This window comes from Adiantum capillus-veneris, chromosome 3 (genome assembly GCF_014529385.1).
Source record: "Adiantum capillus-veneris isolate H3 chromosome 3, ASM1452938v2, whole genome shotgun sequence".
Taxonomy (NCBI): domain Eukaryota; kingdom Viridiplantae; phylum Streptophyta; class Polypodiopsida; order Polypodiales; family Pteridaceae; genus Adiantum; species Adiantum capillus-veneris.
In genome coordinates, this window is record NC_140933.1 from 166,225,332 (window position 1) to 166,237,674 (window position 12,343).

General features: G+C 44.1%; 1 protein-coding gene across 3 annotated transcripts; it reads right to left on the minus strand.

Moving 5' to 3' along the window:
* Nucleotides 1-5,247: 5,247 nt before the first annotated feature.
* Nucleotides 5,248-10,315, minus strand: LOC147462123 (protein AUXIN SIGNALING F-BOX 2-like). Of its 3 annotated transcripts, none has more exons than XR_015187671.1 (4): nt 9,537-10,315; nt 7,363-7,855; nt 5,584-7,212; nt 5,248-5,492 (listed from the first exon to the last, which is right to left on the minus strand). XR_015187671.1 is itself a non-coding variant. In XM_086509554.1 (4 exons), the coding sequence occupies exons 1-4, from the start codon at nt 9,998-10,000 to the stop codon at nt 6,445-6,447; spliced, it is 1,596 nt and encodes a 531-aa protein (XP_086365680.1). In that variant the 5' UTR covers nt 10,001-10,315; the 3' UTR covers nt 5,248-6,444. The 3 variants fall into 3 exon arrangements, 2 of the variants coding, with proteins under 2 accessions (XP_086365680.1, XP_086365678.1); XM_086509554.1 differs by having other exon boundaries at nt 5,248-7,212; nt 9,537-9,723; nt 9,853-10,315; XM_086509552.1 differs by having other exon boundaries at nt 5,248-7,212.
* Nucleotides 10,316-12,343: the final 2,028 nt, after the last annotated feature.

Sequence of the window (12,343 nt, forward strand, 5' to 3'; positions counted from 1 at the left end):
TCCAGCTCTTTACGCTGGAAAGCAATTTTAGCCTCATTGCGGCTTGTATAAAGACCTGCTAGAATATCCCAAGCCTGTTTTGCAAATTTTGCTAAATAGATGTGAGGAACAATAGCGCGCTTCACAGACAACGCAATCAATGCATGAGCCTGCACATCCTTTACATCCCAACGAGCTTGTTCTGTCGTAGGCAAAACAACTCTAATCGCAGCAATCCTTGCAGCAAGACCTACAACATTCTCAACATCGCCTACATCCTTAGAACCAGGACGTACATCAATGCCCTGCACAATATTCCAGACGCCCTTTGACACAAGAACGTGTTTCATCATATAAGCTTACATAGGATAATTGTCCCCATCCAACCTATCCTCAGCAGCAAACATCTTGAAGGCATTTGTGTTGTTGTCAGCCATGGTAAGTGCTGGACCTGATGTGAAAACTGCCCGAAAATAGGAGAAACTGAGTGGGAACAACACGTGCTATATAGCACAAACCGTAGAAGACTGTAAGGCACCTATTATGCAGAAAACGGCACTGACATAAATTCTGCACAAAATGACGAAATTGCCTGTGCAGACCTGCCTGTAGTGGAAACGGAGGCCGAAATGATCCCGAATCAGAAATCTGAGCAGACTTAGCTCTACGAGCTTACCCGAAATATTTGTTGACCTGCGAACACTCGCCAAACCTCACTGTAATCGGAGAAAGTGAGCAGGTGTGTGCTGGAGCAGCTGGCGACTAAGCCCAAAAGAACGTAACCTGCTCTGATACCAATTGTTGGAATTAGGGTTGCAGAGAAACACACACAGCTTGGAGAAGACAAAGGAAGCTCAAGGCACACAATAGAGAGTGTGCTACTTAGTGTGCAATGGAAAGATACATAGCTCTAGAGTGATGGGCGTATATACAATGCTCGGGGGGGAAAACCTCCTAAAGAGGGAACAAATGCCCCGGCGGTCCTAGTGTGTTCACACACATCACTACCACATGTATATGGTAACATGATGAACCCTTTTTTCTCCTTTGAAATCAACTGATCCATAAGAGGACTGAGTCCTTTAGCTAGACCTAAAGCAAAGCTCTTATATACATGAGTCAACCAAGTTATAGGCCTCCAATTAGACAAGTCATCTCTTGAGATTTTTTTATGTATTAGTTTAACAATACCAACATTAATGGAGGAGGAAAGAGCTCATACGGCTAAGGCTTCTTGCCAGACCAGTAGAGCAGGAAAGGAATCAACAGGTCCTGAAAAGCAATACAGAATTCATTGGGAAGGTCATCTAGGCCGGGAGATTTACCAGTTTTAACTTTCCAATAGTTTCTCTAATCTCCCCTTTAGAGATCGGTGAGTCCAACAACATAAATATGTGTTTAGGCGCTGTTTTTTTTTCTTAATTGGGCAATCTTAGCCCTTGCATTGGTAATATCCAGGTTTCTTGAGGGGAGAGGAGAGAAAATCTTGAAAAAGTATTTCTTGGCAATCTCCACATTTTCCTGGTGAGAGATTGCATGCAAGCCTTCATCATTTCTTAATAGGGGAATGAAATCCCTACATTGCTTTTCTTTTTAGAAGAGCAAACACTTGTTTGTTGGGCTGGCAAATTTTGCCAACCCAGAATTGCATGATCCAAGCAAGGGCACCTTGAGCTTCAAGAAGCTCCTCCCTGCTAAGCTGGTCCTTTAATTTAATAAGCTCAAGAGATGACTTTTCTAGCTCAAGGTTTGTTTCAAGCGTAGCTATCTGCTGATTGATCATAACTCTCATGTTTGATCTTAAAGCTTCAGCTCTTTTTTGAAAAGCACTGAGAGCTTTTTGGGTATTCTTTACTGCCTCATCCCAAGTTGAAAAAGCGCTTCTCTTTTGACTAAAGCAAGTTTCAAATATTTCTTTGACTTTAGACCTGGCTGAACCCAATTTTAATAAATAATTGTCCAAATGTGGCCAACCAGCTTCAAAGGAGTGCTCACCTTTATGGAGTTCAAAAAGAATTGGTTTATGATTAGAAATGGAGATAAGAGGAGTCCACCTTACAATCAACCATCTAGTGCTTCTGAAGAATATCTACAGCTGCATACATTTTGTCCAACCTAGCAGCTTTGAAACAAGACCCTTGCTGATTATTGCACAATGTAAAGCATGTGTGTTGTGAAGCATCCATCAGAGTGTGCCTGTCAATAAGCTCATCCCAGCAAAATTTCTCATTCCCTTGGATGGTTTGACCTAATGCATTAAGTCTATCATTAATATTGGTAACCATGTTAAAATCACCAACTATAAGCAAAGGCGAGGGTAGATCATTAAGCTCTGTCCAAGTTAGAGTCCTATCAGAAATGAAATTGGAAGCATATAGATGCTTGAGTTGTATCCCAATGGCAACCCCTCCTTTACCTGCAAGATGGTTAGTGTAGAACCATTTGTGGGCACTACTAATTTTCTGAAGATTAGCATCCAAAGCAAAACCCTTGACTTTAATCTCCTGTAAGCAAATAAAATCTGCTTAAAGATCAATGTCAGTAAACAATTCTTTAATACTTATAGCTCTCAAGGGATCAGTTAAACCCTTGCAATTGTAGGAAAAGCCTCTGATGGATTGGGTCATTTTTAAAAGCTTTGGAGGGTTAGACAAAAGCTATTGAAACTCTGTTGGGATCATTGTTCTTCTCTTTTTTCCTTTTGGGTTTAACACCAAGTTGTGACAGGGTTTCTTCTTCAGCTTGTGTCATGAGAATATCAACTGAGACATCTAGAGATTGAGAGAACTTATTCTAATATTGTCATGCTCCTGCAGTTCTCTACTGAAGTGGTCCTCATCTCCTCTCTCCTCTGATTGCATAGCTGCTTATTGACCAAAGTTTTGTAAAATCTAAGTTGCAGGTATGCTGGCCTCAGTGTCGGATGTTTCTGAATATGAGGAGAGACCCTTGGCATTATCCATTGAACTCTCTGGTGGGATGATATCTTTGGGCTGCTGGGGGATGCTACAGTTTCCTGTTGATGAGGAGATTGATGGGTAACAACATTAGGGTTGTGAGATGATGAAGGATTATTTTCAAGTTCCCCCTCCTCTTCAAAAAGGAAAGGGTTAAACACCTCTTCATGCAAAGCTCCAAAACTTAATTATATTTTTATTGTTGTTTCCTCGAAGAGTGTTTCTGTTTCTGTAGCTACCCCTCCTCCTGATTGGTTAAAAACCCGAGAGTTGTCTTTGACTTCTTGCTTTTGTCAATTTCTTTCTATAATTTACTAGCAAGACTGGGCAATCTTTAATAAGATGACCTTGTCTTAGAAAATGAAAACAGGCATTGGGTAAGTTTCTATATACCACCTTTTGTGCATGCAGAATCTGTCCTTGTTGGTCTTTGATGAGGACAGTATCTCTTAGCAGGTTATCAATATCAACCTCAATTAGAAGCTCAGGGTCCCATCTTGGATTAATGCCATTGGAGGGCTTTTTCCCTAAGACTTTACCCACTGGGTCCCCCTAACAGTTTAAGCCAAGGATAGAACTCAATAGGGAAATCAGGAAAGTCCACCCAGATACGAATGTTAGTAGGCTTCTTCCCTTCAGGGTCAAAGCCTTTATGCCATTTGAAGACCGACATTGGAGTGTTTCTCACCAACCATTGACCTCTACTGATTACTTGAAGAGCACAGCTAGAATCTTCAAAGAAAAATAAGTAGTCGTCGTTAGGTAAGTATTGCACCTGAGAGGAAGATGTTTCTAGATTCCCATTCTTGAGAATTCCACCACTTCAGAACTTCAACCGGAGGGTGAATACCATGACAAAGACCAATAACAACTCTCTTGTAGTTGTTCACACCATTGGGTCAATTCTACATTGAACCACTATTTTCCCATCTATTGCCTCATGTTCATCAGCATTGAAAGAGGAATCCTCTATATCAATTGGTTCTTTACTTGCACAATTATGGTCTTCCACTGCTTTGAAATGTTGGAACATTACCAACATTGGGAGATTGGGGTTTAACCTTCATGGCCTCTTGAGCATTTTCAATGTTTTGCCAAACATTCAAGACAATAGAAAAGGAGCCATTATGAGGAACAGTATCGAAATTTACCTGTTGATGAGGAAGTTAGTGGCCCATTATGGGTGTTGCTGCTTCCCTCTGTGTCACCATGTTAGGGCCAGGTATGGTGGCTTTGCTTGTATGACTTTTGCTGTTACACTGCATTAGTACCTTGAGGTGAAAAACCCTACACAATGTGGAGCTAATGCATTCACTATCCTTTGCAGATCACCCTTTACTATTGTGTTTTGATCTCAAAAGTGCTCTGGAGGAGTATGTACACTTGCTAAAGCCAGTGGCATGGCTACAGAAGTGAATGTTGCCTGCCTTTGCAGGGAACTATCCACATGCAGAAAAGTAGTCCCAAGTTTCCTGCTAAACCCATGTGTTCTTTCAATTTCCTTCAAGCAAAAAAATCACATAAAACAGGACTTACCATAAAACGACAAACTCAACATAAGCAATGACTTCAGCCAAGGGCTCTTTTAAATGTTCTCAAAAATTTTGCTAAGGTAACAATACCAAACAGCAAGCCTAATTGAGCAATGGTTCTGATTAAACTCAAAGGAACAACATGGAATATGGGGCCAGAATGCTTGCTGTAATCGATCTTTGATCACATCGCCTTCGAGGCCCACCACTGCAATCAGGCAACTGATTGCTCCTACCAAGACCCACATGAAACATCGCATTCTAATTTTCAGCCCGATGTTTCTTGCGCACATTCATCTCGAGTTCGTGCCATCTATACACAAGCCAACCACCTTGTCTTTCAAGCACCACCATACGTGGCTCACCTTTAAATACCACAATGAATTCCCCAATCTTCACTCCAGGCAGAGGTATGTACATGAATAATAAGAATGTGGCCATACACAGATACAGCCCTAGGAAGCAGATAAATAGGACCTGGAGCAATTTGGTAGTAGGTACTGCTTGACAAATTCTACATTACAAGACTGCAGAGAGGGCCATTCGGCCTGCAACTTTCAACCCCCTCACTAATGCCTAACAACTGAACCATGAAAAAATACCGCAAGGCAACAAGACAAACACGTAGCCAGAGAAAAATATCCACCTTTGCATGTCTCTGTCAAATCCAAGGGACCTTAAAACATGCTACAACAAGTCAAACCATGTAAAAACTCCACATGCCATAGAGCAGAGACAAATGTTACTATAATGTCCATGTCAAATCCAGGAGCATAACATGCTAGATCAAATATCTGTTTTGAGAAAAAGGCAGGAAAACGCTGAACAAAAGAGGAGAGATGACAGTCAGTTTACATGTGAAGTGTATTATTTGCAGCGGCTTCAATCTCTCTTTGGAAAACCTGAGCAGAAGGGAAAGCTGAAGATCTTGGTTGGCTTGAATCTCTTTGCAAAAGAGGAGAGATGACAGTCAGTTTACAAGTTCAGTGTATTCATTGCAGCGGCTTGAATCTCTTTAAAAAACCTGAGCAAAAATGATGCAAGGCAAATGATCTGTGTGTGGATATTTCAAAGACCCGAGACCCAATTCTAATTCGAAACACAAAGCAACTTACTAGTTCGGTGGTGAGAATCCATTGCTATGTTCTTGAGCAGGTGAATATCCATAGACATATGCTTGTATCCCCTCAAGTTTTCATAGCACATTGAACCCATTACTTAAATTTTCTCACTTCTTTACATCCGCATCATGGCGTCCTACTGGACTGAACTCTGATTCCGAAAAGAAAGCACCACTACCCAAAAACTCAGTATACCATACAACGGTGGTCTTAACTTCTCTAGTCCTCAAGGTGTAACACAAATCCTTAACCGGCCCTGATTGGGAGTAGAACCGAGAGAAAGCAGCCTAGGCACCTGCATCCAAGAATTTGAAATACCAGAGGTCCATTTCGAATTTCAAGTTCTGTGATACCATTGTCGTTGAGGAGTTCCAATGGAAAGCCGTTTCATATCACTCCCAACAAAGATAGTACGTGAAAATGCCTGTTGGCCCACTCCTTCAGAACTCCTGAAGCTTCCTAGAGTTCACTCCCCACAAACCCTGACATATGTATGGAGCTCTTTCGGATGTCAACTTCACAAAACTCATCACACAAACTTAGCACTTTTGCTACTTTCATGCTTACCAGAATTTCTGACAAAATATAGCCTCCAGCTGAGATGGAGGCCATGTGGTCGGTGTGATCATCGACCAGCGGGGTAATATTGGGAGAAATTAAAAGGTTGTGTGTGCAAATGAGTAACAGGGAAGAAATAGGAAAAGGGAAAGAGGGGGGAAGGGCAAAGGAACGATTGAGGTCTGTGAGTGTGTGTGTTGGAGGCCCCCCGGAGAGGAAGGGGGGGGGGAGAGCAAATCATTACATTCTTTCACAGCTCTATCCCCAAAAACACAACCTTCACTTTGCTTGGAACAGTTAAAAGCTTTGACACAAATGAACAAATGGAGGGGCATCATCTCGTTTGCCTGCCACCGTTCGATACACGTAAAGTTTATCCACTAGAGGATCCTTGGCATGGTCTTCATGCATGATAATCTCCACATTCAGAGATGGCATGCTTTTGGCTAGCTTTGAAGCACCCTCAACAGTAACCTGACAGGAAGACATCCACAGTGACCTCATAGATTCAAATTTTTGCATATTAGAAAGAATTGCCCCATCACCAAATGGGCAGTCTCGAATCTCCAGCTTGCAAAGCTTGGAGCAACCTTCCATAATCCTCTGCATACCTAAATTACTTCCTCCAGCAAATGCCAATGATAGCATCTCCACTTGCTTTGCATACATGCCAATATAGCCAAAGGCTTTGTCCGTGAGCAAGCCCGACAGTGAGAAGCGAGTGAGATTGGTGCAGCACTTGGCAATGGCTCCAAATCCCTCATCAAGAGGCTGCTTAGTAACATGGTCTGGCATATTTGGATCTAAAATGCAGAGCCGAAAACATGTCAGTTGGGGAGAAGTCTTCGCCACAAACTCAAGCCCAACATTCGTCATTCTCCCGCAGAAGTACAAGATGGATGTGAGTTTCTTGCATCCCCAAGATATAGCAACAAGTCCCTCTTCTGAGGCAGAGGACTGAAGCAGTCCTTCATTGTCTGTGCTTGGAAACACTCTTAACTCCTTGAGCTCCTTACAGCTGGAAGCAACTGCCTGAAGTCCAGCATCTCCCACAGATGCAAGTACCTGACACCAATGCACATAAAACATATCAGACTCGAAAGCCTAATTGTGTGCTGACTACCATTCACACAGCATGTTTGCAAGTGGGAAAGTGGCTGCCACTTAAGTATCATAGCTACAAATTAATGTCAACCAAGGCTAGCATCCACGTACCCAAAGCCGCTCCAAATTTGGGCAATAACTGACGAGCTTGACCATCTCATTGCTTCGCATTGAGCTTGCATAGCTCAGGTTGAGTGAAGTAAGGTTCTTACAAACAGAATACAGAGAGGGCAAGCATGTAGAGGCCACTCCCCAAAATCCCGATAGACTTCTCAGCCCCTTACAATATGAAAGGGCCTTCTCAAACCTCCTGCAACAGAAAGCCTCTCTAGCAAAAAAAGACCCGGTGCCTAGATCCACAAGCTGTGGTGCTTTGCATAGGAGCCTTACCACCTGCTCAAAGGAGACAGCATCATTGAGCTTGAGGCTTCTAAGTGCGGAGCATCTCGCAATTAGCCTCTCCAGGGATTCAAAATCAACTTCACTAGATGTACATGCAAAGTTTAGAGAAACTAGGGATGTGAAGGAATCAGGAAAACTGCTGAGCCAGTGTCCTCCAGTTTCATCGACTTCACACTCTTGCAGTTCCAGCACTTGTAAGTACCTGCAATTCAAAAAATCTCTCAGAGCATTACCTAGTTGCCATTCCATGAGAAATTTTGTACATAGTAGTAACGTAGCAGACACAGCAGGCATGGCACCAACCACATAAAATGGGCAACCATCTAATCAGAAAGAAAGCTCAAATGAGACAAAATAACAGTAACATCAACAAACTTGAGGATGTTCAACAACAAGGTGCACGAGTTTTGGCCCTCCCTGCATGCTTTGAGCAGAAAAGTGGCTAGAAGGCTAGACCATAACAGCATCAAGAACTACAGACACCCTTTTAGTGAGTGAGCAGATGAAATAGTGCAGACTTGGTGTTCAAAAAAGTAGAAATACCCACAATCTCTGTAGATTCACCTCACCCTTTAGAATACACACATATATCAGCTTTACGAGGCCCTAACCTCATGCATTGAGCATAAAGCCATGGGTTGAATGACTAAGGTTTCCCAAAACCAAGCACAAGGCTGCAAGGAGTCGAGCAAGAGCAGGGTGGAACCTTCAACTCTAGCAGCTTATCCTGAGGAGCTTAAAACCTTATCCCAGTAACCATACTGTAAAGGGGCTAGCACTCAATGTCCGGAAGCAAGAAGAAAAAGAGAACACTTAATCCACTTTAATCTCATAGTTGACTTCCCACCCGACTTATAGCATGGCATTAGCTGCTGCTGTATCCTTCACAACATGACTTGAGATCTCCACCCTTTTTGATATGCTTCTAACCACCCAGTACTTTTGCCAAACACGGCCAAAACTGCTTCAAAACAGTATGAGATACTCTCCCAAAAAGCTTTTTTTTTATAATCCTTCCATCGATTCTGCTTAGCCCTGATAATTCAGACCAAGGAGACAGTTCTAGCATAAATGCCCGGGACACACTAGATCTGATGGACATGAACAGGGAGTGAAGAAGCAAGCAGAAAGAAATCAGGGCAATTTCAATCCTGAACAGCTGCCGGTGCCCAGACACAGCTACCTTTAGACTAATCACTCAAGCTGTTCCCAGAGGTATGGTGGAGCAATGTACTATCGCTTAAAATTCTGAAGCTGCAAGGTTCAGGATATGCATATATACATCTTTAGGCAAGCAGAAAGATCCATTCTTCTATTAATGATGCAGTCCATCAACATGCGTCATTTATATAGACCTTCCTGAACCAGATAGGCCTTCTTGCCACCTCCTCATACAAAGTCTTCCTGCTAATCAGTATCAGAGCACTCTTTCATGCTTTCTCTGCATACATTGTTACTGCAGAATAAAACCCTTTTCAATAACCAAACCAAGGTTATAGGGCCATCTATATACCTGATAAAGCAAACTTCAAAACTTCCAGACAACTCTTCCAAAGCTCCATCCAGCAAAAGAATTCCCACAGAATCGCCACCCATATGCTCTCTTACGTCGTTAAAGAATTCAAAGACCATAGCAATTAGCTATGGCTTCAATGAGGAGCTTATGTAGACACACCATCCATAAACATCAGAGGAGGGCTACATAAGAATCCTCACAGACTGGTCAACTAATTCTAGTCAATGATATAGTCAATAGCCTGGCCTCCAGAGTCCACACTTCCCAATATAGGCACAAGGCTCTATTTATGGCAATTAAACATAGACAAATACACAACCACTCAAGCGGATGAGAAAGCGGAACTCATAAAGGGTACAAGAATTACCTGCAATTAGCTGCAATGGGTGCCAAGCCACCTGTTGTGAAGCCCTCACAACTCGTGAGCACAATCTCCCGCAAGTTGGGAAAAGAGTGTGCAAGCAGTGCAAGGCAGCTGTCAGAAATAACCATTCTCTTGAGCCTAAGCTCTTCAAACCATGGATATGTAGCGGCCAGAGCCGAAATCCAAGGATCTGCAAAGCCGCCCCAGTTGGGAGGCACGAGTCCAAAGTCAGAAAACCTGGGCTTGCCCTTCAAAGTAAGAGATTTGAGGTTCTTGAACCTGTGGATAACGGAATCTGGGCAGATTGCATAGCAGTTACCTATGAAGACACATTGGCGTGTGAGAGCTTCCGCACGGTACCAAGCTTTGCACACAAGAGAGACTGAGTTCCGATCCTTGTGAGATGTCACAAATGTGAGCATATGCTCCAGTACTTCCTCCGGAAAAGAAACCACTTGTTTCTTCATATGACTGGAAGAGGACCAAACCTTGCAAAACGTAATACGTCTTCCAGCCACACAGAGGGAAGCACCAACGTCACCCCTGAATATGGCTCTTCACATGGACTCTTCTTGAGCTTTCAAGAGTGTAAGGAGCTTTGTATAAATGCTCTGCTGTGCTTGCACTCTCATGGGACGGGCATTTGACACATTCCCATTACCCCTGCTGTTCAAATTCAACCAAAAGGCCTCATGTAATAGTTACGTGATGAGGCAGTGGGAAATGTCGATTTTTGGAGCTGAGGATCGAGCTGTGAGACACCGTAAGAGAGTGTACATGCTTAAGCGCAAGGGGAAAACACCAGAAGTTTCCTGCTAGACAAAGATGCAACTGTTGTAATTGAAAAAGGACGGGGGAGTCCAAGGCACCTCAAGCTATCTGGAGTAGTCGGCGACAAAGGAATGGAGAGCTTTCCAGGTCTGCTTGCTTTTGAATTTGGCAATGTCCTGCTTAAGAGGATGGACGAGAGGACATGGTTCACCTGGCAGTTACTGCGGGTAGAGAGGAGACTCGGGAGACTGAATGCAGTCGAGATCTGCAAAGAAGCCAATGGGGAATTTAACTCCCTCTGCCACACGCAAAAAATCCCAAGAGGTCTGCTGAACAAAACGACACGCACAGTACCCTTCTTCCCCGTCCCCCCGCAACTCCCGAGTCCCCCTCGGGCCTCTTCTTTCAAAGTCGAGGCTACCGAGGTCTCCAGGTGGAACGTGGCCTTCCTTACAAATAGTGAAAGAAGCCTCCGCGGCCCGCCCTCCCCTGTTACTCTCACGCTGTTTCGTATGTATGCGGAACAGGGGAAGAGAGAGAAAGAGACACAGAGATAATGTGTGTTGTGGGAGTGTGTGCGCACTGTATGAAAGAAAGCCCCGGGGTCGTCACATCATACGGCAACACGCGTCACGAGGGATGACACGGACATCTCACCCAGGACGGCCCGTAGCAGCAAGAGGGACCAATAACCCTTGATGGGTGGTTTAGAGAGAGAAACAAAAGAGGGCGACACAGAAGAGAGAATGGCTATGGCGGTGTGTAGTAGCAATATCTGCTTCAACAGCGCATGCCTTGAAGATGACCTACAGGACAGCAGTTTACCATGGTGAAATCCCGGCGGGAAAGGAGCAGCCGGATTAGGCAGCCTGGAGAGTCGAGACTCGCAGAAGGAATGTGCGTGTGTGCTTGCGAGCCTCCTGAAGCTGCGGCATGGCAGAGGAAAATTGGAATAGATGTCTGTGTGCGCGCGCGCGGAGAGGAACTTGAGGGTGTCAATAGGCGACATGATGACCCTTGACCACAGGACAGAAATTCCGTGGCTCATCATAGGCGCATTTAGGAATTGTGGTAGAATCTGGACATGCTGAAAGCTCCAGGAGCCTCCAGCTTCTGCTCAGACGCGCAGAGCCCGTCACTCATGGCAATGACGGTGATGCTGGTGGCCCCGGCCGGCAGTGGTGGGGTGGTGATGCTTACGGACGAGGACTCGCGGAAGACTGGAAGGAAGAGAGAGAGAAAGAAGGGAGGGCCCACAGGGGCCCAGCCAGCTGCCAGATATGACACAATGCCACATCCTTTCAACAACAATGGATTGCGGGCTTGCGGCAGGGCATTGCAATTTGCCATCTGGCCGGGCTGCGGGCAAGCCTTTTTCATGTTGAGTCTTGACTACCCAAGGCTATGGTCACGCGAGGGCTCAGTTATTCGTTTGGGTAACTAGGGCTACTAGGCCTCCTGCACATTGAATGTGGTCATGGTCAAGCGCGAGCACAGTTATTGACGATTACTTCATGTGGCACTCAACAACAGCTACATGGAAGATATTACCTATGCTAGCGGGTAGAGAAGAGAGAGGATCTAAAGAGAGAACATTGATTCCTTTGAAAGCTACCCGCATTAAATGTCCTAGTGCAATTGTGCTAAAACCGGCACAGTTACAAAAAGCTATGTTCGACATTTGTCCTAAAAACTAATAAATGATTTTCTCATGTTAAACTGATTATTTAATATGGGGAGGTACCAGGGGAGTAAAAGCTAGAATATTGGTAAGGCTACCACACCGGTCTCAACAGGGATCCAAAGGGAGACAGTCTGCAAAAGAGCAATGTGTAACAATGGAGCTTAAAAGATCTAAGGTTTAGCTCCATTAAGGCTTCCATAGGCTAACGTTTTAAAATTTAATTAAAAAGTCCAATGGCCAAAAGTGGAAAAAATTGGATGGTTATGGGAAGACTAAAAGGTCTTCTCACATCCCTAGGAAGTAGGGGGAGGGGGCGAGTCCTACATGTAAGGGAAGAGAGAGAAACACACACGCA